Raw genomic sequence first — 26,546 nt, forward strand, 5'->3', positions numbered from 1 at the left:
GGTTTCTCGATTGATAAGACCAACACCTCTTTGTGAAGAGGTCCTGGTCCTCCTAGATTCGATTTCATTCAATAATATATTATCTAATAGCCCATCCCAATATATAAAAAACTTTTCTTTGAAAAAGAAAGCCATCTCTTTTCTTCTTTTTCTTTCTTTTTCTTTCTTTTTTTCTTCTTCTTCTCTCTTCTTCTTTTCTTTTTTTTTTTTTTTTTTTTTTTTTTTTGGATTAGGAGCTTTCTATATACCAGGATGGGAATAAGAATATTAATGCCGCTGAATGGGTACGAACCCAAGAACTCCCCGTGAGAGGCTGCGTCTTTAACCACTATACTAACCCACCATAATGCCACTCCTTTGGTACAAGTGCATTTGACTCCTTTGGTACAAGTGCACTCAGGCTTCAGAGACTGGCCTCAGTTCTGCCTCAAGTTATGTGTCATCTTATTCAATCAGACATCTTATCAGGTCCCTCCGGGGTACCCTCTTCGAGAGAAAGAGCCCAACACACCATGTATCGGAAGATCACCCACAGCACAGAAAGGCATGACCAACCAGGGATTTGAATTTGTATACTTCATTAGTTTTTCCCTTTTTCTCGGTGAAGATTTTCGTAAATCTGGGAATTCATATCGAATCAGATGTAGAAACAAGGTTACTCGGTAGAGGAATTCCATACGCCCTTAGACCTAAAGTATCAAAAACAAGAAACAAACAAAGGGCACAGAACCACCATCAGGAAAGAAATGGCCAAAACTGCTCAAAAATATATCGTGTTAGTTCTATCCATACAGCTCTAAATGGTGATCCTTGAAGCTAAAACTAATTAGTTTACACAACAAACTCTTTGAATAGTACAATTAAAAACACATGCCGTCTACACCATAAAAACTTTGGCGAACGATCCAGAAGGCTATTGCACAAACAGAATACCATAAATCGGCCTAGTGAGCAACTTGAGCCAGCCCCATAACTTTCTTTGCTCAACCACAGTAAAATGTAACCCAACATCACAAGGCTGAGTTTGTCTCCTCAGAAATTGCAGAATCATTATAACCCATGGCCTCAAGTCAATCATTACCGGAACACAGTCGTTAAGGGATCCTGTGCTGTACAGTTAGTTGATCAAGTATACTCAAATGACGAGAAGGCTGAAATCCTACAATTATATACAGATCGGCCCTCCAATTAACAGATGTTATCAATAAGCTTCAGACTCCAGCAGACTCCACTAATTTTTTGTCCTTCACTCTTCCACCATCTTTAATTCCCCATCAACTTCAGAGGCCTTCTGACCTTCCCCCTCTTCCATCTTCATTATCTCCCCATCAGCATCAGAGGCCTTTTGACCTTCCCCCTCTTCCATATTCATTATTTGGCCATCAGTTTCAGAAGCCTTCTGACTTCCTTCCACTTCCATCATCATTATTTCCCCATCATTTTCAGAGGTCTTTTGACCTTCCCCCTCTTTCATCTTCATTCCTTCCCCATCATTTTCAGAGGCAATCTGACTTGTCCCCTGTGAAACGGTGTCTTGTGGAGAATCCCCATTTTGTTGATTCAAAGATCCATTAACCAGATCTTCACCATCTTCATTTGCACCAACAGGGCCATCATTGTCAACCGCAACGTTCTGATTAGTATCATGTCCATTGTATTGACCAAAAGCTGGAGCTGCTTGTCCTGAATAGTATTGATTATAATTGTAGCTCATGATCCGTGCCTAAAGGATAAATCACAATAGTCAATATCTACTTCAAGATCAACTGATTCAATCAAATCAAGTTGCATAACCCCTCAGGTGCCCAAAGAAAGAAAAATTTACCTAGTAAAAGAGGTGCATACCTGATAGAACTGATGCATTTGAAAGTTGACAACATTAGCCATCTCTTCGATGCCTCCAATGAAATGAATCCTACCAGTATCTCCCACAAGACGTTCTGTATGAGGAGTAACCTCATCCAAATTTAGTGCAAGGCGATCAGGTCTCTCCAGCAGAAGCTGGAATGTAGGTTGTAGTTCATAACATTGTTCAAATAGAGAACGACGGCAAAACACATAACATCCCAAGTCGTGCTCGAGACATAGCAACGACCAATCTTCTAACATCACGAAGGTGGCCCACAAAGCGCGTACGAACAAGGGACAATAAAATATAGTCATTCTGCTGACCTTGAAACTTATCGACAGTAGTAACCTGCAATAGTAGGGGGGAAATGAATAGTTAATTAGGGTAACATGAAATTACAAGCAACGTCAGAGCGAGAAGTCTGCAGATTCACTTGTCCCAAGTCCTAACACAAGCTGTGCTCCTGATAGGCATTATCATTCAACATCCCATATAGGGGTGCCAATCTTGGTATCAAACTGAGGAAACCAGCCTGGACCAAACCAAAATGGCACACCCGAACCTAAACTGTCTTATTGTACAGAAATGAGTGTGCGAATTGCAACCCTAAAACCAAACTGAATCCCATCGAAAGATGAAAGAGCCCAAAACCTAACAAAAACTGATACTGTTTCAAAACCTGGACAAAAACTGAAACCAAGAACTAACTGATTTACCCTGCTAAGAAACCAATAACAGACCAAGACCCATTAAAAAACCATATACTTTTCAAAGTTCCACATAAAAAGAGTATGTTGTACCAAACCTAAATGGGACTAAAACTGAAAAGGGCCTACTAACAAGCCGTTAGAAGAAAGTGAAAGGCAAACAGAGCCAACTGAACTTTGCTTATGGGTTGAAACAACTCAATCTCCTCTTCCCATGTAAGCCTTGTCAACATTCGACCAGAACATATGGGTCTACCCTCTAATCCATAGAATGTACCTTGACACTCAGTTCATTTACCTCCAATGCATATAAGATTATAACTACCATAACCAGGACTACATTTTGGCATGGGGATTCTTACACATTAAATGGTCACTCCCAACTACAGGTGTATGCTTGCATGCTCACAACAGATTGTTTGGAGGGAAATTTGAACCACAACCTCCAAAAAAAAGCAATCTTTCTCAAATCAACCAAGTTAAGTAGAATTAAGTTTAAAAGTGACTAACCTTGCTAGGTGGACCAATGAAGTCATATGGAACACACCGTCTGTTGATGACATCACGAATCAGAAGTTTCTGACCATTATAAGTGGTCAAGATAGAAATCTTACTGGCAGGGTACCCAAGAAGACGCATGTACATATATACACTAACAACGTATTCTGCCTCCCCTTCATTTTGATAAAACCAAGGTGAAGGGGCACTCTCACCTTTCCCATGGTAATCTGGAACATCCACTAACTGATATTCATAGGAGAATCCAACATTAGCTTTCTGGAAGACAGCTTGCTCACGAACATATGCAAGGTCCCCCAGATCTCGGTACCTCCAATTGAAAAGCTTAGCTATACTTGGCCTGCACCTACCCTGTGCATTGAGCTCAATATAAGGGATTCCAAGACGAACAAACCTTGTAAACAGGCTTTGATCCATATGGCTGTATTTCTGGAAAGCCATGTTCTTCACAACAGGAGGTAACTGGTGATGATCACCAATAAGTATGCAACGTTTTAGTCGTGCATATCCATCTTCCTGCCTTTGGAGCAACATAGGGATGAAAGTCTCTATCTCCAAGATCTGTGCACTTTCTTCCATAAGCAAGTTGTCATATTTAAACCCCAACTGAAGGAAGTCCTTCCTCTTAAGAGCTGCATGAGTACAAGTCATGGCAACAATCTTTGCCTGCTTGGTCATCAGGTAATTTGCCCGATCAGCTGTTGACTTCAGCAATTCAAATGCCCTACACTCTTCCAACTCCTGGAACATAGTTTTGAGATGACGAAAGCATCCTTTGGCTGCACGCATGTCCTTCTCAAAGGACTGACCTGTAAAAATAGGCTCTGGTGTATTGGAGAAGAACTCCTTAAAAGGAAAGCAGTCTTTAACAACCGTCGGATTATCTTGCTGCTTCTCACAAGCAGCAAGAAATTGCTCCCAGCGTGAGTAGACCTGCATCAACCAGAAGTATCCAGCAGTTTCACAAGTGTAACCTACATCCTCTGGGAGTTGAAGAGATCTAGCAAGCCTCTCTACTTCATCCAGCAACTCTAGGCGTCGCACAAGCATTGCATTTACACGACCCTGACGGCTGAAATCTAGATCAGTTGCTAGTTCCTGTTCACCTTGACCCAGACGGAGAAGGTATCGAGCAGGTACATCTCTCTGAAATGAACAAGAGGCATTCACCAAAAGGTTAGGAGGAAGTTCAAGTCTCTATATATTGAGCCCATTGTCTAGTGATTCCTCATGTCCCAAGCTCCAACAATAAACAAAAATGTATCAACCCAGCCAGCAGCAGAATCCAAAGACGTCCCAGTACTAAGCTAACATATAAGGAAAAGTATAAAAATAGAAAATAAACCCCTGAAGGGATAACAGAGAAGGATAAAAATAAAAATTGTCCCAGACATTGTAATTTGTTAAATATCATTGTTGTGTTCAATATACTTCAGGAACAAACTACTTGACCAGGTTGGCTTGCTCGAGTCCTTACTGGTGTAAAAGCCAGAAGATATGGATATATCCAGCCTACATTATAGTTGTCAAGACAACTCAGCAACCTGATTTTTTAGAGGTGGGTGCTTAGGTGACAAGGCATCACCTAGGCGTGCATTAATGAATATAATATCAGTGATGGCTTCATGTAATTATGTCTATAAGTAACATACAAACCATACCAATGCACTAGAATATAATTATGCTAGTGGCCAGATATGAGGAGAGAAAAAAAGAAAAAGATATGAGAAAACCAACATATAATAAACAAAGAATAGCTATTTAATACAAAAAAGACATTCATTAAGAAGACAACGCAATAAATATCAATTGACATATAACCTAGAAGTGCCAACAAAGAATCTTGCCACCTTGGATCAGTAAAGAGCTTGACCACCTAGTCCAGATGACATTTTGACTACTATGTCCTAGATATGCTAAACCAAGGCAACATTTGAGCTACCTCAGCTCTGTATAGTTGGGAACAAAGGAATCTAGGTGATTTTGAACTACCCCAATGTAGTACAAGTAAATTGATTCTGAAAGGAAACAAGACAAAACAACCAACAGTGTATGTGAAAGAAACTATATTATATTTCTTTCAGTTTCTCTCGTCAGAAGGCAGAAGAAGTAGCCCATAGGTTAGCAAGTAATGATCAGACACAACTCCAGCAAATTCTAAAAAGATCATACTGATGATATTCAGAAAAACCAAACCCCAACCAACACTTACTTTACTGAATCATGAGGAAAATGATCTCAGGAAATTTCATACCTGCATTATCTTCTCAAACACGTCATTCAAAGCCTGATTTGAATGAGTAATAATCAAAGTCCTCTGAGAAGGACAATTATGATAAAGAACATTTAGGATTTGGACAGCTGTATCAGTCTTTCCTGTACCAGGTGGCCCCACAACCATTGTCAGCCCTGGTTGAACACCAGACATGATAGCTCCAATCTGTAAGAAAGAGACATCAAAATCAGATATCGGATCCGCAAAAACTATGAAATTCTTTCAGTAGAAATGATTCAAACATCATGAATAATGTGTTGCATTTGTCTTCCATTCCACAAGCATCTTAGCTAGACAATAACAACAGGAAAATTAAAGATTAAGCAAACAAAAATAGATGAATAAGTGTATTATCTCTTTAACATAATATGATAATCATTTTTTTTTTTTTTTTGTCATTTATTAATTATTAATCAAGATGAAGAACACAGGAAAATTTACGGAATTAGAACTTTCGTTTCTTTGGTAGGCCTAGCAATTACCGACCAGACTTCAAGTTCCTTTAACCTTCTGTGTAGCAAACCCCCAATCACAAAAAAGGCTTAGCCCCCAACAGGGTGATGCAGATCCATCACGGAACTGGACCATTTCTTTGAAATCAAACCCGGGTTAATAGATATGGATGTTGGGCCTTTGTCCCATAAGTTACTGTGGTTATGGTCCTATTTTATGAGCCTAAAAGATGATTGTCAACACCAAGTAGAGAATAATTTTACTTGGTTCAATTGGTTCCTTTTGCAGTAATACTGGCCCAACCTAAGTTATAAGAGCAGAAGGGCAATTTTCTTTACTTTTTTAAGTTATGTCTATCTGAGTTTTCTACTCTATAGTGTGTAACTAGAGCCCCACACTCCCCATTTGATGGATGAGAAGGGCTTTATATTAATTGATTTAAGGTAAGTTAATTTCATTAGGGTGATCCCCATACTCCCATGCATGCGTGGTTGTGTAGGGCCTTATTTAAGTTGTTTTAATTTGTTTTGAAGTCTTCAAAGTTGTAAGAGGTTTGTTAGGATTTTATTACTGGTTCCTATTTGGACTTGAGTCACCTTTCCTGTTGTACCTAAAGTTTCAACAATAAGCCTTTTCCCAACTGTACCTAAAGTTCCAAATGGCTATTTAATCCCCCAGTGGTGGATGAGTACATGCAAGCTGAATATTGAGTAATTCAATTGTTATTTTGGGAGTTAAGAACCTATATGGAAGCCTCACATTGACTATCAAGCAGGTCAGGGACCTAGGCAGGAATCTTCACTAAGCCAGTGACAAAGGTAGAAGTCTTCCCTAGCATACATAACGCACTGCCGGCAAAAGCAGTATTGAGAGGTAAAGCAACCGTTTGCCTTTTTTCAAAACCAAAAGGCACCCACCCTGGTCAGTAAAGAACTGCTTTGCCGTCCTAAGTGACATTTTGGAATGCCTTGAGCCAAAGAAGTTATTCACCAACAATTAGGCTTTTTCTGGCAGAAATTGATTTATAAATGTATACAATCTGTTCTTTATTTTAGAGAAAAATACATATACACCCCCAAGATTTATAAAATATTACGTTTACATCCCTAGAATTTATTACATTACAAATATCCCCCCATGTCTAGCACATTAGCTTTAAAATAGAAAAAGACATGTACCTATGCTGAACCTTCTTATGTGTGTGGGGGGGGGGGGATGAAAATCAGACATGGTTGTTGTCCATCTCCCTTCTTCTTTCTTTCTTTCTTTTTTATTTTTCTTTTTCCTTGAAAATCAAAGCTGGCTTGAAGGTAAAGGTAAATGAGGACAATTTTTGGAAATGTCGGAAAAAAAATTGATGCTGAGAACCCCATTACTCTAAAAATAGGGGTGCGTTGAATATATAAGTTGAAACATAAGGGATATAACGTAATAATAAGCAAATCAGTGGGTGTATATGCAATTTACTCTCTATTCTATTTTGCTTTTGTTTCCGCGTATTCTATTTACTAACTTTTCATTGGTAAACTTATGTGAACTTTGTACACTGTGGAACATGGGATCATATCTTTTATTTGTTAAAAAGCTAAACCTATTTGAGTCAAACGCATTGAAGTCCTTCACAGCACTTTTTCCCTTTACATTTATAATTATATTGTATATGTCAATCATATTTTGGACTGTAAATCTGTGATCTAAGTCTCCAACAGTCCTTTTACACTTTATATTTAAATTATGTTTTACATGTCATCATGTTGTGAATTGTAACTTTTAAGTCTGTGATTTAAGTCATTAGCAGACCTTTTTCCCCCTTTATATTCATAAATTTATTTTATATGTATAATATTGCAATTTGTTACCTATTAGACTATTACTAATAAATATAATTGATGTATTAGAAAATTAATATTTAAAGGGGAATTTTACTGCTTAAGCACCATTTAGGGGGGCTTTCTCAGGTAGACTTGACTATCCTTATGAGGAAGTCACCCCCATAAGATAATTCCATTTGCCTTAATTACAGCCCATTATCCCCCTCTAAAAAAAAGTCCTACTTAAGAACCACTGGAATTGCTTGCAGAAAGCATCTTCATTATGATATCGTTATCTATTCATTTTTTAGACACTGTTTATACTAATACAGGTTTTACTATTTACAGTAAGTACAATTTTTATTGTTACCATTACTTTATCAATATCCCCTTTCTAATTTATGCAAGTTTGGTTTACAACTTCCCTAGAACCTTTTGGAGTCCATGACCTGCAGCATACCACTTGCACTGCAATACTTACCATATCAATTTTATAGAGAATGGAATTGGCCAAAGCCTGGATGGATGCGAAACAACCAAAAAAGGATTTGAAATAGCAACTGGACAAAACAAAATGCAGACCAGGTGCTTACTGCTTTATAGATTGACATCACCAAAAGTTGCGGAACTGTAACCATCCAATAAGCCAGCAGATCTCATTTCAAGAGAGAAAATTTTCTGTAACCTATTTTGTAGAGTTAAATTGGGTACAAATGGATACATGTAGCCCAGGAGTACAAGATATTATAAAGGGTGAACCCAGTGCCAAAGGCTTCCACACAAGCAGAGCCCGGGGGGAGATTTCGATGCAGTCTTACCCCCCAACAGTTTTTTCAGGGAGGCTGTTTCAATGCCTTGACCTCGGGGCTACAACTGTGGTCCACCAACCGTTGTGCCAGCCGCCAAGGCCTGCCCCTAGCAGTACAAGACATTTAATATCAGGTTAAGTATGGTTAATATCAATCTTGATCAGTCTTGGCTGGTGGTGATCAATACTGATAAGGAAAGGCATATCTGCCAGGTTCAAAAGTGATAGCCTAATAGACTTGAAAAAATGACTGCTTTAAGTACAACTCAACTTGTCATGAGCTACTCACCAGTTCTGTGAAGTTCAATAGAAATGACAAATCACAAAAAATTATTCATACACTAAAATATCTTGGAAACCCAAAGATAACAGGGAGAGAAATTAGTTTTGGCTCACATTTATCAACATCAATGCATTTCTGTTACTACACAAACCAAAAATTCATCCAATACCTGTATTGGAGTAAATCTGACAGAGTTCTGTTTTGGCTTATCTTGGGGATAAGGACCTGGGTCAGGAGGGACGTATGACTCAACAGTAAGTTGTTCTCTCTCCAAAGATGCATCCACTCTATTGCTTTCATCCATCCGAGATGCAATAGACTTCTTGTTTCCTGGTAGAGCATGAGAACTGCCTTTCATTGCGTTGGACAACTTAATTCGAAAAGGAGGTCCAGGCTGCAGATTCTCAGTGCCATCTGGATTTACAAAGGAGACCTATAATAAAGAAGCATACTAAATCAAATATTCCATACTATTCAAAGTACAGAATAATATTAGCATCAATCCCATTAGTTCATAACATCAGGAAGCATTGGAAATACCTCATAGTCTATAAAGCTGTCCCTCAAATGGTCTGCATCTAGAAAAGTATCTTTGAAATCCACCGTTTCTAAAAGATCAGTCATATTTGTCCACTGTGCTGCTGAAGGATTTCCATATCCCAAAAATATGTTATGCAACCAGTCAGGAACAATGCAAGTTTCATTCATAAGGTCTCTAATGGACTCCAGAATTGCTTTGAAGTTGTTTTCCTTGGGTTTCCTCCTCATTAATATATTAAATGTCCCATAAATATCCTCTGCACCTTTCTCTGCAATGTCGCTGACATCCATGTGGTACTGTGCTGTATCAAGTGCAACAGTTACAGTTCGCAGATCCCCTTTAGGAGGCTTCCATTCATCTCTTTTAATACGCCCAGTGAAATCATTCATGAGAGTTCCCTCCTCATCACAAATTTCAATAACTTCACATCCACGGACAAATTGAAGTCCAAGCTTTTCTGGGACTGTTGACTTTGCAGCCTCCTCCGCACTAAGAGGCTCAAATGAAGGACGTATAGTAAGCAAAAATAAGACATCATGCTCTTTAAGGGCATTCCATTCAGACCTAATCTGTGCTTTATAACTGGAAATGCTGAATGTAACCTTTGCAGTCACACATGATGGCTTGACTTCTCCAATATTTGGCTGACCTACTTCAGTAATCTTATATTCCTTGATTGGCACAGCCATCCTTGACCAGCCACGAAAAGCAGTTTCTCCTTCATTATTAATGTACGCAAGAAGGTGGGGCACAGCTTCCTGGATATCCTCACGAATTTCGTATGTTGACTCCAGACGAAAAAGATTAAAATTTCTCAGCAAATAATCATGAAGTGTCAGAAATTGAAGATTAAGCTTCGGGAGAGCTAGGCAACCTTCTCCTGAGTAGTTAATACTTGGTACAAGGCTTTCATCCCACATTATTTGCTCATTTGGGTAAAGGGGAAGAGCATTTATGGCTTCCTTTTGGGATTGCCGTTTCTCAAAGAAGGAGACCATAACTTCAATAAGAAAATCAGCCCTTTCTGCCCAGGGGTCATCCTTCGATACCAATTTGAGCTGTAAGCAGAGTAATATTAGGTAAACATACCAGCAAGTAGCAGTACAAGTAAAAGACAGGGCAAGGTAACATTCATGGAAGAGGAAACTCAAAACATTTGAGAATGAACAAAAATGCGTTTTTCACCAAAGATAAAAAGCGAGGACCATAAAACTAATTTTTAGATAGAAGCAAATGCCACTAGCTCTATAGGCTAAAGGTTCATAAATCCATTCTACTGCAAATGAAAAACTCAACTAACACTCCAAAGTTCAAAAAACCACGCGATCTTGCAAGATATCTCACTTTATCAAAGAAGTGCAATACCAATAAAAGGGTATAAGTTTAGATCTCAATCAAGTTAAGATCTTCAGCCCAGGTTTCAACTAGCCCCTTTGTTACTTACAGGTCTCACTTGAGTAACAAAACTCGAAAGAGATTTCACTATTTTCACCTCTTCTACTTCTACTTCCTCAAATCTCCCACTTCCACGCTTTCGATTAATCATTTGACCTATGTAATTTGAACTACGAAGATAAACATGTGCAACATACTAGACTTGTTTAAAATTTGAACACTAATGCATTCATAATGGAGTATATGGTCTGTACAACAAGCCATTCTAGGGTGCATCTTCAGCATACTGGTTTCAGGCGTGAGTCTGAAATGGAACTCACATTTACAATACTTAATTTATAAATCTAAGGCCACCACCGTGCTTCGAAGGCCTATAATAGGCTGGTAACCTCCACACCAAAAGTCACCTAAAACCACTGAGTTGGGAAGGAAGATTCCTCCAAGTCAGTGAGATCTTGATTAGTTTGCCTAGCGAGATGGCCACCGAGATGAGATCATGAACATTGATGAATGGGTGACAATCTACTTCTAAATGCTACTTCAGTACTCAGTAGCAACCAGAAAATACTATAACACACTGAGCATATAAAAGCCCAAAGTAAAAGCAGGTACAGATTAAAAATATAAGGCAAATGAGTGAAAAGACTCCAAAATTGAACCTAATTAGTTTATGTTAAAGAGAAGTTAAGAGGGGTGGGGGGGAAAACAGGGTAGAGGGAGAACATAGATTACATTAGTTAAATAAATTACATACCTTATTGCAGACCAGGTCCTGTAGCTCTTCTGGCAAAAGTACAGATAATTTCTTTGAGAGATCAGCACGTCTGTTAATTGCACCAATGTTGGCCAATGCAAGATCCCTTAACTATTAAGGCCAAAAGAATATCATATTTAGGATATGATCTACGAAGAAGGAATAAAAAATACTTTCACAGTCATGTACAAGTGTACCACCCACTTACAAAACATACCTTGGGAATTTTTTTAAATGCCAATAACTGAAAAGCCTGAAAACAGGAATAATGAGTTCTAAGCACTTCATCATCATCTAATTGTGTCCCAACATGATCATCAATCTCAAAACCCTCATAAAACTGCAATAGGTCAACCAGCTGAGCAAAAAGCCGTCCCTTCTCATGAGTATAAAGAGCACTTAGATGACATTTGGCAACAACAGCAACATCAGCAACAACAGCTCTAAGATATCTGTGCAATAAAAGAACATCAATAAATAGAAAATTAGGAGGAGGTTTAAAGAGAGTCGCGGGTATATCCGTATATGTACATGAAACATTGCTTCCATCTTCCTAAAGGAAAGATGAAATGATATAACAAATACATGAAACATATAATATAACAAATACATGTAATACTTGACCATTGACGTAAGCAACCTACCACCCTTACCAAATCAATAAGTTAGACCCAAGAACCAAACCCATTGGCACACTAAGGCTGCGTTTGTTTGCAAAGGTGGGGTGGGGAGAAAAATGTGGGCCCATGTGTAGTGGGGTGAGGGAGAAGGAAAGGAAGGGATTTTGTGGAAAAGTGTTAATTGTGGGTCCTATTTTTTACTTTTCCACATGTTTCCACAAAGTCCCACACATTTTGTGGGGTTTTGAAAAGGCTTGGGGTGGGAAAGTTGGTTTGCCACCTCACTAGACAAGTTTTCTTAATTTAAGGAAACTTGTCTCTAACTTTCCCACCCCAAGCAACCAAACAAACTACACTTTTAGGATTTATTAAAGGAAAAGTTTGCTTTTTCACAAATTTTCCCACCCCACATTTATTCCAGCAAACAAACACAGCCTAAGTGAGCTGGCCGAACCCAATAAGGGATAGTTTGGTCTTTTCCTCACTTATTTTGGACACTACTAGTACAGTAATTTTCTTCATATTAGTCCATATCTATTTTTGTTATTTTAATTGAGTTAGTACTAAGAGTCCTAATCAGAGATGGAGTTCCAATTGACATCAATTTTAAAATGAAATTCCTTTAGACAATTAGTTGTCAATTTTTGCAAGTTATTTTCTTGAAGATTCCATTTTTATTTTATTTTTTTTGGATGAATGAATAATTAAATTAAAAAAAAGGAAAGAAACAACAAATAGTCTTTAAACGGGAGGCTGGAATGAGGAATTAAGACCCAAGAAACAACAAATCACAATAAGTCAGTTCCTTGGGGTGTCGTCAACCGGGGGATGGGGAAAAGAAGAAACTCTAACAAAAACATCAAAATAGATGGCCCTCCATATCATGTCAATAGAGCGGGATTTGGAGGTCCATCTTCTAAGATTGCACTCCCACCATAGATGATGAATAGTAGCACCAAAGACTAGATTACCGATCCAGTCACAAATGGAAGAACCAAAAAAGCTTCTCAACACCCAAGACCAATCCCTAACAAATCCAAAGGAATGATGCGAATGGGGCCAAATAGAAGCAAGGGCTTTTCTCCAAAGGGAGTTGGAGAAAGGGCAAAGGAAAAAAAGGTGGTCAAGGTCCTCATGGTTACACCAACAAAGGGTGCAGTTTGGGTTAACAAGGATGTGACGGCTAATGAGGAAGGTTTGGGTGGGTAAGGCAAGCATGAGGGTTCTCGAAAGGGTGAGAGAATGGTGGGGGATATGACCTTTAAACCAAATCAACGAGGGCCAAGGGGGGGAAGGGGATAGGGTACGGAGGAGGTCCCAGGTCGAGGATGTGGTGAATGTTTTAGAGTGGATAGGGAGCCACACAGTAATATCATGAGGGGAATTTGAAAGAGCTAGGAGAGAATTCCAGGCTTGTGTGAGACAGGGGTGAGGGGGAGGGTCCAGGTGCCATCAAAAATAAAGGAAGAAAGGGGGTGGATTTGGGAATGCGGGAGTTGTAGACAATGCGGGGGCCAAGGAAAGTGTAAAGAATGCCCATCGAATGCCACAGATGAAGCCAAAAGGAGGTGGAGGTACCAGTGGAGATGAGAGAAGTGATCACTGTGAGCGCACACGGCCTCAGAAGGAGAAGCTTTCTCCAAACCCAGGAAGAGTTGGAGGGAATGGGGACGGTCCAGGAGGAGTCAGAACGGAGGAGGTGAGAGTGAACCCAATTGAGCCAAATGGAATCTTGTTTGGAGACAATTTTCCAAATGAGCTTAAGGAGAAAAGCCATATTGATATCCATGATGCGGCGAATTCCCACACCCCCATCAGATTTTGGGCTACAGATAACCGACCAACTGATGGAATGAAGGAAGCGGGAGGTTTCTTGACTCTTCTAGAGGAATGCACAGAAAAGAGATTCCATAGCATTAATAATAGATTTGGGAAGAGAGAAGATACCACACCAGTAAATGTATGACAAGTGGAGAACAAACTTGATGAGCACAACTCGACCAGCAAAGGAGAGGAGCTTGCCTTTCCAGAGTTGGAGCTTCTTCCTAATATGGTCAAGCATGGGAGAACAATGTTGACGAATGAGCCTACCAAGAATAAGGGGAAGACCAAGGTAGGTCACCGGAAAGAACCAGGGCTTGAAACCTGTGAGCCGGAGGAGGGAAGAGCGGAAAGAGTCAGGAATGCCAATGAGGAAGATGGTAGGCTTATCAAGGTTAACTTTGAGGCCGAAGAGGGACTCAAAAGTAGAGAGGGTTAAGAGGATGAAGGAAATGGATTGATGATCAGCTTTGGAGAAGATTATTAAATCATCAGCGAAAGCAAGGTGGGAGAGATTGAGAAACTTACATTTGGGAATGGGGGAGATAAGATGCTGATCAGTGCTCGATTGGAGGATAAGGGAGAGGACCTCTAAGGCAAGAGAGAAGAGGTAAGGGGAGAGAGGGCAACCTTGACGGATTCCAACACGAGAGGGAAAGTAACCGACCAGGGAACCATTAGTGATAATGGAGAAGAGGGGGGTAGAGATACAAATCCCAATCCAGTAGATGAAAGAGGGCAGAATCTCATAAGAGAGAGAACATCACTAATAAAGTCCCAACAGATAGAATCAAAGGCTTTGTGGAGATCAACCTTCATAAGAGCAATAGGAGAGTGGGAAGATCTGTCAAAACCACGGACAATTTTCGCACAAAGGAGGATGTTATCAGCAATGCTACGACCAAAGATGAAAGCGGGATTGGTTGGAGCTCACTAGAAGGGGCATAACCTTCTTGAGCCTATTCGTAAGAACCTTGGAGATGAATTTGTAGAGGAGATTATAGAGGGAGATAGACCAAAATTCGACAACGAAGAAGCACCCATCTTTTTGGGGATAAGACAGAGGAAAGTTTGATAGATGGAGGAGAGTTGGGAACGATTGAAGATTCCATTTTAGGGGTTCTTGGGATCTAATGTAACCAAGGGTCTGGGTTAGATCTTCCATGACCTCTTTTAATAAGAACCAGCAAATAATTGAGCTCTTAATAAGGTTAGGGCTATTTATGGGATGGTTTGGAGAAGAATCTTGAGTAATAGTTGGTTTAACAAACCTAAGTGGGTTGGTCCTAGGTATGTTTGAGATAATTAAATTTATGGGATATCCTATGGGATGGCTTGAGTGGGAAAAAAAGGACTATTATTTATGTATATTGAGTTGTGGGAATATCCAAGAACCTAAGGAATGGATTAGGGTTGATAGGAAGGGGTATGTGGGATAATTTCGATTAATAAAGGTAGGGTGGGGTATGGCCAAAGGGGAAAGGGGAGGCGAAGAGTTTAGTCAAATAATTTGGGGAACCAAGGAATATTTAGACTTACCCTAGATGAGCCACGGAAGCCTGTAGGTTGAGGTAGGTGAAAAAGGGGCGGGAAACCTAGCGGTAAAATGGGGAAAGAGGTAGGGACTAGGGAGTCTTGCAGCTAAGGTAGGAAGGGTTGGGGTGATTCTTGCCTTTCTTGAATTTTCTTGATCTTCTCTTTTTCTTCTTCTTTCTTCTCTCTTTTCTTTTCTTTTTTCTTTCATCTTCTCTTTCTTTCTTTTCTTTTCTTTTCTGTTTTGCTGCAAGAACCAAGATCCAAGAACACCCCCCCCCCCCAAAAAAAGGAAGAGGGGGATTATGATGCTCCTAGGGAGAAGGGGAAGAAGGGAGGCAGGGGCTGCCATCGCAGGTGGGAAAGAGGAATGGGGAGGAGCTGCGGGGGTTGGGATGGGGCGATGGAGGGGGGCAAGATAGGCCTGCAACAGAAGGGGAGGGCCCGGGGAGGAGGTGCTGCAAGGGTGGGAAGGGACTGCACTAACTTCGGCTGCTGTGTTAAGAAGGAAAGCTAGGAAACCAGAAATCTTGCCTCAAACCTCAACCTAGGTTGCATGGAAACCACCCACAACTCTAAGCCTTCAATTCAAAATCTTCAACTGTTACATGAGAGGGTGGCTGTATTTATAGCCACATCACATTGACACTTGAACTCAACTTGGACTTTAACTAATTAACAAACTTGGACTCGAACAACCCAATACCTATCAAAAGGAATCACCTAACAATCTTGCAAAAATAAATAGGTAATTATCCAGAAGGAATCTTTTAAATTAGATTCCAACTTGGACTCTTGACCAGACTAGGACTCTATTCCAATTCACAATATAATAACAATAATCCAAATAAAAAGATAAAGGTAGATCCATGACCCTTGGACCAAGAAGTTTCCAACTAGACCCTTATTGAGCTCTAAAAGGGCTGGAAAATTACCAAAATACCCTGAGGTATTCAGCCAGCTTTAAGATAGGCCTTTCGGGTCTGGTTTTTCAGGTCAAACCCTAGTTACATCAGGATCCTAATCTATGAAGGATTCCCTAGTTGAGTCCAATTTGGTTTCCTTGTTTTAAGTCCAAGTCTTCTCCCTCCAAGTGTAAGGCCATTTAGAGCCCCCACCCCCTTGTAAAGAACTCAGTTGAAGATTAATAAAACTGAAGACTTGGGAGTCGGAGGAAGCTTAACCCATGACCTAAGTTGAGAGTTTAAGTTAGTTTCTGCAAATTCCAGCATTGTTTTCTAGCCAGTGACAGCCTTCCCCAACTCCCCTTAAGCCAGCAGCTCTCCTAAAACCAGTAAGTATACCCCCACCCCAACCCCAAATCCCCTTCCCTACCCATCGCAGACTCCCACCCATTCCTAGACCCAACCATAGGCTTTCCTTTCCATCCCAGGGTGAGTTTGGTTAACCCAAAGCCATAATTTTCTCCAAAACCCTTCCCATATTTTATTTTGTTGAAACCCTGATTTTCCAAAATCCCTTCCTTTCTTAATTAACCCATCCCATTTAGATTTTGTTAACCAAACCTTCCCAATCTTCCCACAAAAACCTAATCAACCCAAAATCTATCCCATCTTAGTGATTGTTAAACCCTAATTTTCCCTAAACCTTCCCATATTAGTTCTTTGTTTGCCAGTTCACAAAGAAAGGATCACGGAGTAACCCTAATTTTAGAGAATTAATTTCACATATCAAGACTCTAGAATTTGGGTTATGTCAATTGCCCTTCTCAGATGCAAAATTAGCATCCCGTGAAAATTTAAAAAACAGCTGCTGTGAAGGAAAGCAGCAAGTTCAAATACACAGAGAAAACAGTATACCTCCTTGTTGGCAACTGGCTTAAAAGATCAATAAGAAATTCCATGAACCTCTCACAATACAGGAGACAAGCATCATCAGCATGCCCAAAGATACTAGAATCAACAATGTGGTCATCATCACCACCGTCTTGCTTGCGTGAGAAAACCTTAGAATCTAATATCTGACAAACACAAGGGGAAGAAAAAACTCCATTGGTTCTGCAAATCCTCTGAAAATTACAGGTACAAGCTGCCACATTTAACTTAGTTAAAATGGTACCTCAATAAACTCTTCAATTAAGGTCCTCAAAAATTTCACTTCAAGTATATTTGAGGGATCAAAAGCCTCTCCTTGTTCTTTGGCTTGCTTTGCTTCTTTCTTAATCATTCGTTTCCACTTTTTGACTAAATCACTATGACGACAAAGCTCCATCTGCAAATGAGAAAGAAATCAACATTATCCTCCTGTTTACTGCAGAGGATGAATACTATAGCCTATAGGAAGGCTAAATGCAATACTAAAGAAAGTAGCTTGATAACCATGGTTATCAAGACGTCGCCTTGGGGCAATCCAACAAGGTTCCAAAACCTGGTTCAATCATTTTGGGCCCAGTAAAACACTAAACAAATCAAGTAATATAAATAATGGCAAATCTGTAAATTTAATCACTGTTCAGAACTTGATAATAAATGTAAAATAGCAAATGAAAACCCAAAATAAGTATGTAGTGGCAGTGCTGTAAATTAATGGAAGCTCAAGCCTACAGCCTACAGAAGAGCAAAACCAACAAATAAAATGCAACACAAATTAAGAGATGCAATCTTGGAAGTTGGAACTAAAAAAAGGGAGTCAAATTGATTAAAGGATAGGGCAAAAAAGGGAATAAGCATTAAAGATAATGTCATGGAGATGCGCTGTCTTCCACCTTACAAATCCTCCTCCATCCATAAACCAGCCCATCTTTTAAATGGAAAAATCATCTTAGAGTACTGTGTTTAAATTGAAACTTCAGTCAAAAGAATCACCCCACCTAGACCCTCTTAAGGATCCAATGCCAACAAGCTCTAACAGCCATGGTTTTGATGATCAGGAATCAGATCATGGAGAACATGAAAGCTGCCAGTTTTTCTGAGGGGGTGCATGTAAAAAAATCTAAATAAAATTATCATTGTGATCCCTCCATACCCAGTAGTAATCGAAGCCTCATCCACTGGGCATGCCCTTTATCCTAGTTATGTTACATACAATTATATATTGCATTCCATGGATGTCAAATTCATCAAGTTGCCATGACAACAATGTTAATGACCAATATGGGAATGCTTTCACCTTGCACATGCTCTTCCAACCTGAGGTTTAATTAAAGATATACATTTTTTAGCTGGGCATGCCCTTTTATCCCAGTTATGTTACATACACTTATATATTGCATTCTGATAGGGCTCTGGGATTACAGTATTATGCTACATTGAGGAGAATTAGGGTTGATTAAGGGTTATAAATAGGCATAAGATGTTAGGAGTTAAGGATTATTTATGTGAGTGTTTGGGCAGCCATAGGCTGAGGGGCAGCAATGTGCTGTGGGGGTGATTGGCACCAATGTAACCAGTTTATCATTGTTCTTTGTTATTCTGTCAATTAAATAATATTAGTTTTGCATTTGATTCATGGGTTCTTAACACATTCTATGGATGTCAAATTCATCTAGTTCCCATGACAACTATGTTAATGACCTATATGGGAATGCTTTCACCTTGCACATGCTCTTTCAACCTGAAGCTTAACTAAAGATATACATTTTTTAGCTAATCAGATGAGGAACCACTTGTTACTTGGTAGAAAAATTGCACGCAACAACTTAAAAAGAAAAAAGCAAGCAAGATGAAGGGAAGAAGTGGGGAAAGAAAAAGGGATACAAATGAAAGAGAATAGCATTGTACTCTCACCTGAAATCGACCAAAAGATAGACTATGCCATGACTTCAGACTTGCTAGCTTCAGTACAGTTTCACTAACAATTTCATCTTCCAGACTCTGTACACAAAGTATATCAAGAGATTTCACCCCATTAGTTCCAGTTCATATGCTCTATAGCGCACAAGCAAAGCAAGAAAAAACTCAGACGCATGAAGCACGCATAAGCATCCATATTTCAGACTCAACATTGAATTCACAGGGTGTAAGAAATACACTCCTCACAAGAGAGACCATACAGAAGAGGTTCATTGATTGTAGCCATACTACTCCAGGGTACACTTTCCACACAGAGAAAGACTGTCAAAGAATTTACTCTTAAGACTCTCAAGCCATGCTTCAAGAATCATTGGAACAATTGATTACTCATTACTTGGCTAATGGATAAAATTAGTAATTCAGTAATATCCTCAGTCTTCTTGAGCTCATAACTGCAAATCAAGCGGAGTTCATGTTAGAAGGTCTTAAAAATGTGATAGTATGGAGCAGATTGAGATAAAAACTCAGCACTTCAAATCATGGTTGTCAAGGCAACGAGGCAAAGCGAGGTGATAGAGGGCAATGATAACCAAGTCGACAACAAGCAAAGCGACAAGGCATCGACTAGGCAACAAGGTGACACCAGAATGCCTTGACCCAAAGGCAGGCCTAGGCACCTAGGCAGAAGCTTTGACAACCATGCTTCAAATTAGAGACTTCAGATAGTAAAGTTCTAAACCTATTGAGATGCAAAAAGCATCTAAAGATCAGAAGAAGCAGGAACGAGGCAGATGAAATTAGAAATCACTGCTTTTAGATTTGATGCGAAAGAGTTGAGTAAAGTAGACTTTTCAGTTATACTTTTCCCAGGAGGATGTCATTTTCTTGAACAAATCCAGCAGGAGAAGAAAAGCCTACCAAGACCTCAAATAGGAAGAGATAACAATAGAAGTCGCGTTGCATCCAATTTGACAAAATGAAGATTTTTCTTTTTAATTACTATAAGCTTAATATATATTTTCCATTTTTTAAGAGATTATTTACAAAACCTAACCAAACCTCAAAAGAAACCTAGGGAACTGACAAACTCCATTAACCTCAGTTTTGATGGATTTCTCCGTTCCTCTATGTCACCTGACATCAATTAAACCTAACAACATGAGCAAATTTCTTTAAGATCGTTCAATAAATTTCTCAAAAAAATATAGTCAATGTAAATCTATATAACAGAAAGGGAAATAGATTTTAACACACCCAAATCCTAGACAGAAGTGCTGCAAAGAATAACTCATTCACAGTACTAACGCCGTCAGAGAAAAAACAGAAGTTACCAATTCACAGATCATTCAATAGATTTCTCTAAAAAATATAGTCAATGTAAATCTATATAACAGAAAGGGAAATAGATTTTAACACACCCAACTCCTAGACGGAAGTGCTGCTAAGAATAACTCATTCACAGTACTAAAGCCGTCAGAGAAAAAACAGAAGTTCCCGATTCACAACCTGTTATTCCAAATGTCACCCTGGAATCCACATCCCCCAGTTTCATCTCTTGCAGCATACTAATAAGTACAGACAAACAAATGGGTTGTTCCCAACAATCTATATACTTTGATTTTATGAATACAAACTATATTAAAGAGCCCCACCGGGAAGAAAATGAGGGGTGGCAGCCTTCAAGGAGGAGGCTGGAGAACGGAACTCAAACCCCAGGTAACAACAATGATACTATTCCTTGGGGTATCTAAAATGGGGGGTGAGGAGCAAACTGAAGCCTAGTGGAGACATCAAAGCATATGGCTTTCCTAATCACTTCTAATGATCTGGATTTGGAATTCTATCTCATGAGGTTATGCTCCCACCACAAGTGGTGAATAGTGGCACCAAAGACCAACTTACCGACACGGTCACAAATAGAGCTACTTGCAAAGGATCTCGGGATCCATGACCAATCTTGATCAAAGCCAAATAAGCATCTAGAGCGAGGCACTGACCAGGTCAAATCTGATTTGACAAGGTAAAGAGTAAACCCACTGAACCCAAATGAAGTCATGTCTAGAGGCGATCTTCCATATGAGTTTCATGAGACTAGCAATATTAACGGATATGCCAGATCCCTAGACCACCTTCAGATTTAGGACGATAGATGACCGGCCAACTGATAAGGTGAATGAAACGGTCTATAAACTTATCTTTAAGCAACTCTTCATTTCAATAGCTTTTTACATTGCAAATAGTGGGCTATCAAGATGAATCAGTCAAGATCTACATGCATTAGAATATGTCTAGCTCCAAATTGCAAAGCATGTACTTTCAAGTTTCAGATAAATTTCACTTGATTGTCACAATCACAATTTGCAGCACAAAAAAGATAGGGAATGCTGCTAAAGAGGATATGTCAATCTAGATAGATGATATGTCATACTACCAATGACCAGAAGAATTTGAACTGTAGATTGAGACATGCTATAGATCAATAACTCCGACAACTAAATATGTTAGTTACAATAATCATAGAACACCAAATACCTGAAAGGCATTAATCATGAAAAGCAAATAGTTGGTCTTCTCTGCAATACTTAATGCTTTTTCCTACAAGCAAAAAAATAAAAATAAAATAAACAAATCAGTTATTAAAATAGAAGAACCCAAATTCAGCACTTAGTGACTCAAGGCAGATCACACAAACGGAGAAAGTGAAGACTTTGATTTGTTTAAAATAGAACCCAAATTCAGCACTTAGTTACTCCAGGCAGATCACACAAATGGAGAAAGTGAATACTACCAATTCAGAATGAGATACATAAAGCAGTGGCTACAACCGATTGGCCAATAAACTACTATTGCGCAAAAAAGTAATATCCCCATCCTGATATCAGATTAAACTCCTCCGGTAGTTTAAGGTAATAGAAAACTAGTAAATTCAAGATGTGAATCATCAAGCTTATTTTAGTTGTAACAATAGAAGAGAGTACTTAGGGTAAGAACAGAAAATTAGTAGGTTTACAATGCAAAAAAATTTCAATCTTATGTAGTAGAAAAGAGAAATGACAAATGGCATTCATACAAAGTAAACAAGGAAACTCTGTCCAGAAATAAAACAAGAACCTGTTCTTTGAGCCGAAGAACCCTCTCTAAGAATCCTTTGAACGCATCCCTCCTATCATAAAAACACGTCCACGGGGCAACATTCTCCCGAAACTACGAAAGTTCAAAACCCAAAATTTCACAAATTTCACAAACCTCTCCTCCACTTTCAGTGGCATTCCCTAACAAAGAGAGCTAATAATCGCATATAACATCAAACTACATAACTTACCTTCTCATTTATCATGAGGATCATTGACATAACGTGCTCAAAAGTCGCTGTCTCAGGATCGAAATTCGGCCAGAGGTAGTTTTCCAAATACTGACTTACCTCCAAAATCATAACCCTCTGCAAAGGAACAGGCTTAACTCCACCTTTAACGAGAAGCTCTGTCTCGTAAATCTCCTTCACAAGCTCAGGATTAAATGGAGCTAATTCTGAAGGATCACCTGCAGCTTTTGCCCAATTCTTGGAGGCAATTTTTGTCAATCGATCTCGTTGGATCTCTAGAAGAGTAATGGAACTTGATATATTCGTTCCTGGTTTCTGCTCCGCTGGTCTTTCAGAAACTCCAGAGGCCAACTCGACTGGATACTCTGCGACACGATGCCGCTTGAAATCATAAGCTCCAGTTCCGTACACCTTCGGCATTTTCCCCTTGGTTGGGGTTTCGCAAAACTAGAAACTGCGTTCTCAGTGCTTGTTCTGGAGGAGAAAGGTTCAAAGTAGCATTTGCAGAAGCCTCTGATAAACCCTGACTAGGGTTTGTTCGCCTGAGAACAAAACGTATTCACAAGCTGTGCTTCGCCGCTCCCTGACGAAGAGTGACCACCGACGTAATTTAGAGATTGAGAACGCAGTAAATCACCGGGTGGGTCGGTTCAGACTTCAGAGAAGGTAACGCGAAATGGATTAAGTGTCGGTAAAGACCGTTATATCGGATGTACATTGATGCATTTTTTTAAGCACGGCTACCCGCTACGGCGCGAGTCCGGATCAGCTCCCCCTACGCTTCCTGACCACAAATATCAGGGCCCACGATGATAAACACTTTTTGGAAAAAAAAGAAGAAAAATCTTTTTCACCAGTGGGACCCACTGGTATTTGTGGTAAGGAAGCCATGGGGGAGCACTCTGTGCTCCCCTGATGGGGAGAAGATCCGGATTCCTACGGCGCTACCTACCGTATACAAAGTTTTTTCAAACAGCCTAAAAAAAATGTTGAGAGTTGCTAATGTAGAGTTGATAGAGTGGTAGAGATCCATGCTTCTCAATGGAGGGATCCTTTGCAAAAAGTGTCTCTCCCTTGAGGATGTAATCAAGGTGCTCGTAAACTTGCTATGATAAACCTCTAGCAACTTTCACCTAAAAAAATATAGGAATTGTAATGGAGGGTTGGTAGAGTAGTAAGATCCATACTTCTCAGTGGAGAGGTCATGGGTTCGACCTTTGCGGACAATAAAACTCTTTTTAATGATGTAATCGAGGTGCACATAAGCTGACCTGGATGAACTTCAAACACCAAAAAAAAAAAGGTAGGAGTATATTTGAAAATATAACTTTCTTTTTTACATTGAAGAGTTGTTAGGATTCTAAAAATTTACAAAATAAAGCCCTTGGCTCAAAGTATACTTTAAACCCATTCTCATGCTATATGAAAATTTTTAATTTACCCCCCAAAAAAATTAATATTAATAGTTAATATCAAAATGATTATGTTACATACATTTGTATACAAAAATAATTATTTTGTTTCCACAAAGACCCTATTGTATTCAATCAATTTAGACTTTTGAATCTTTAATAAATGATGTCTAGAAATGTAAATTTTAAATTATTAAACTAATTTTAATTCTTTTTTTTTTTTTTAACAAATGAGATTTTATTAAGCCGGGGGATGGGGACATTAATATGCCTCATCGAGAGTCAAACCCACGACCTCTTTACTAAGAGTTGTTGGTTTCAACCACTAGAACAGCTTTGTATTGGCAAATTCTTAATTTCTACCATTCTCATTTTTCAAGAAATCATTAATTACTTAATATGTTATTTGATGTGATATGTTAAATGAGAGTTAAACTTATAAGTTTAAGCAGCGAAAGAAATAGAGAGACAATGAGATTTTATTTAAAAATCAATTATCAAATCCAAAATGAGAGAATTCAAAATGGTGGAATAAATGGAGAGACAATGAGAGAGATCCACCGTTCAAAATGGTTCAATGCCTAATAATAAAAAGCGACCACTCATTTTTGTCTCACTAAATGCATTATTAGTTTTTAAAATAATAAATAACCAATAAAACTAATCATGCGAAAAGATAGGTCTGAAACACTAAATTGGGTCATGAAATATTCCCAAAAACAAAAAATTCGATCAAGAATGAATCGTGCATTAAAATCAGTTTACAATTTTAAATATTCACATTTAATAATCAAATATTAAACAATTGAAATGGATAGGTTTTATAGTAGTTGTGTTGACATGAATTAATGAAATCATAAAATGATGGAGAAGAAGCAGGGGGTGGCACAAAACTTAGATTACTTCAAGGGGTGAAGATTAGTTACATCTTAAAGAGTGGTAGAATTCGAAAAGTGGAAGAATTGAAGAGACCAAGAAGATAATTTAGAATTCAAAATTGTTGTGGAAGGATCAACTGCTTTGACTGGTTCGAGTTATTCTCGAGTTCGGTTCTCCTGAGATCAGAGCAGAAGTGAGAGTGAGCAGCCTCTGAAAACGGGAAGCCATCTCCAATGATTAAGTCAGTCATTGAAGAAGACACTGAGAATCACTTCATGAAGAATAAATGTTCAAAGACGATGTAGGAGATTAATGAAATGAATGTTATTGGTGGAGTTAAGAAAAAGAGTAATGGCTGGAGAGAGTGTGTCCTTCACCAGGGAGTCCTATCGTTATTTATAACGAACCTGAGACCCTTTATTTTATGCAATGGCAAGTTGATGCCTCAGGAAGCATTCGACGGTGGAGATGGCTTCGTAGTATGGGTGACATTGCTCCTTGAGTAGTTCTCTAGACATTTGTTGATTTCCCTTTTGAGGGTCAACTCAAATATCACAGTGACGCTGTTTTTTGGCTGAGGGGACAAAAAGAGATCTCACGGTACTCAAGACAACTTCAAGACAAATCAAAAACTTCCTGATGTCCTGATCATTAAATGGGGCCTTGTGCATTTATTGCTGAATTTAATTATGATGGACGATGTCTGAGAAGGGATATTTCGAATCCCTTATTTATCGCTGGGTTGGCTGCAAAGCTGGTGGACAGCAACGCTTGTTATCGAACTCTGATATGTCTGTTATGTTTGGTGTCGTCTGAGAAGCGCCCTTGCCTGGCTGGCAAGTCTCACTCGCATGGATCCTGGAGCCTATGGTCCGTTTTGGGGGAACCTGTCCTGGTCCAGCGGTTTGCTCCGGATCACCTATAACAGAAATGTGTCTAATTAGTTTGAATCTCGTTTTTCTAGGGAAAACAATGAGACATCCATGATAGTATGACATGATACGATAGTATAATATGATAGTATAATAGTATGATAGTATGATATGATATGATTTATTTAACTCGTGGTGCTAGGTTGTTAGGCTTAAATAGAGTTTGGTGACATTTTCTGCCTTTATTTTGTCTTGTTAAACTATCATTTTTACTCGGAGACTCTATATTCAGAGTTTAATATAATATTTCATTTGTTAAAAAGGAAAAAAAAAAAAACAAATGATCTATGTAATTGTTAAAGTGGTAGAGATCCATATTTTTTAGTGGAGAAGTAATGGGTGAATGTAATCAAGGTGTGCGCAAGTTGGTCCGGATGAACTTCAGCTTCCAAAAATAATCTATATAGTTGCCATATCTAACAATCGGAGATATACATGGTACAGTTCCGATTAACGTAAGCTCCGTCCTCAGGCAAGTAGAGATTCGGAAGTGACTTGGGGCCCACGCTTTGCCTTGCTTTTAGTTCAATATCTTACTATTAATTAATATTCTAAATTCACTTTGGAAAGTTATTAATATTCCACGTTTTTTACTTGAAAAACTCATCATAATCCTAATAAAAATAAAAAGAAAAACATGATCGAATATGGAATTAAAAATTTGATCTACCTCTTCGTTCCATTGCTTCTCTTCTCCCTCCTCACAGCAATGTAATCTTTCTCTCTTACTGGACCGAGTTTTCCAACACAGTGAGGAAAACTTCCTCGTCATTTTTTTTTGTTGGAATTTTTTCTATCCCCAGTTTTTTTTTGGTTCGGGGTGTGATGGGTTCAGGTGGAAAAATCTGGAAAAAGATCTGATACGCTTTTTGGTGGATCT

The 26,546-nt window shown here is 38.9% G+C and overlaps 1 protein-coding gene across 1 annotated transcript; it reads right to left on the bottom strand.

Moving 5' to 3' along the window:
- Positions 1-487: 487 nt before the first annotated feature.
- On the bottom strand, positions 488-23,098 carry EMB2765 (P-loop containing nucleoside triphosphate hydrolases superfamily protein). Its single transcript, XM_089136346.1, is given in 15 exon segments — positions 488-1,723; positions 1,846-2,061; positions 2,063-2,197; positions 3,067-4,221; positions 5,330-5,515; positions 8,875-9,138; positions 9,246-10,304; positions 11,396-11,506; positions 11,613-11,847; positions 17,190-17,350; positions 17,449-17,601; positions 19,116-19,202; positions 21,654-21,716; positions 22,233-22,325; positions 22,444-23,098. Coding segments are annotated over 15 exon segments (4,815 nt in total). The 5' UTR covers positions 22,864-23,098; the 3' UTR covers positions 488-1,246.
- Between the last annotated feature and the right edge of the window lie 3,448 nt (positions 23,099-26,546).

Source organism: Hakea prostrata, chromosome 10, assembly GCF_041222555.1.
Source record: "Hakea prostrata isolate BN-2017 chromosome 10, UWA_Hpros_2, whole genome shotgun sequence".
Taxonomy (NCBI): Eukaryota; Viridiplantae; Streptophyta; class Magnoliopsida; order Proteales; family Proteaceae; genus Hakea; species Hakea prostrata.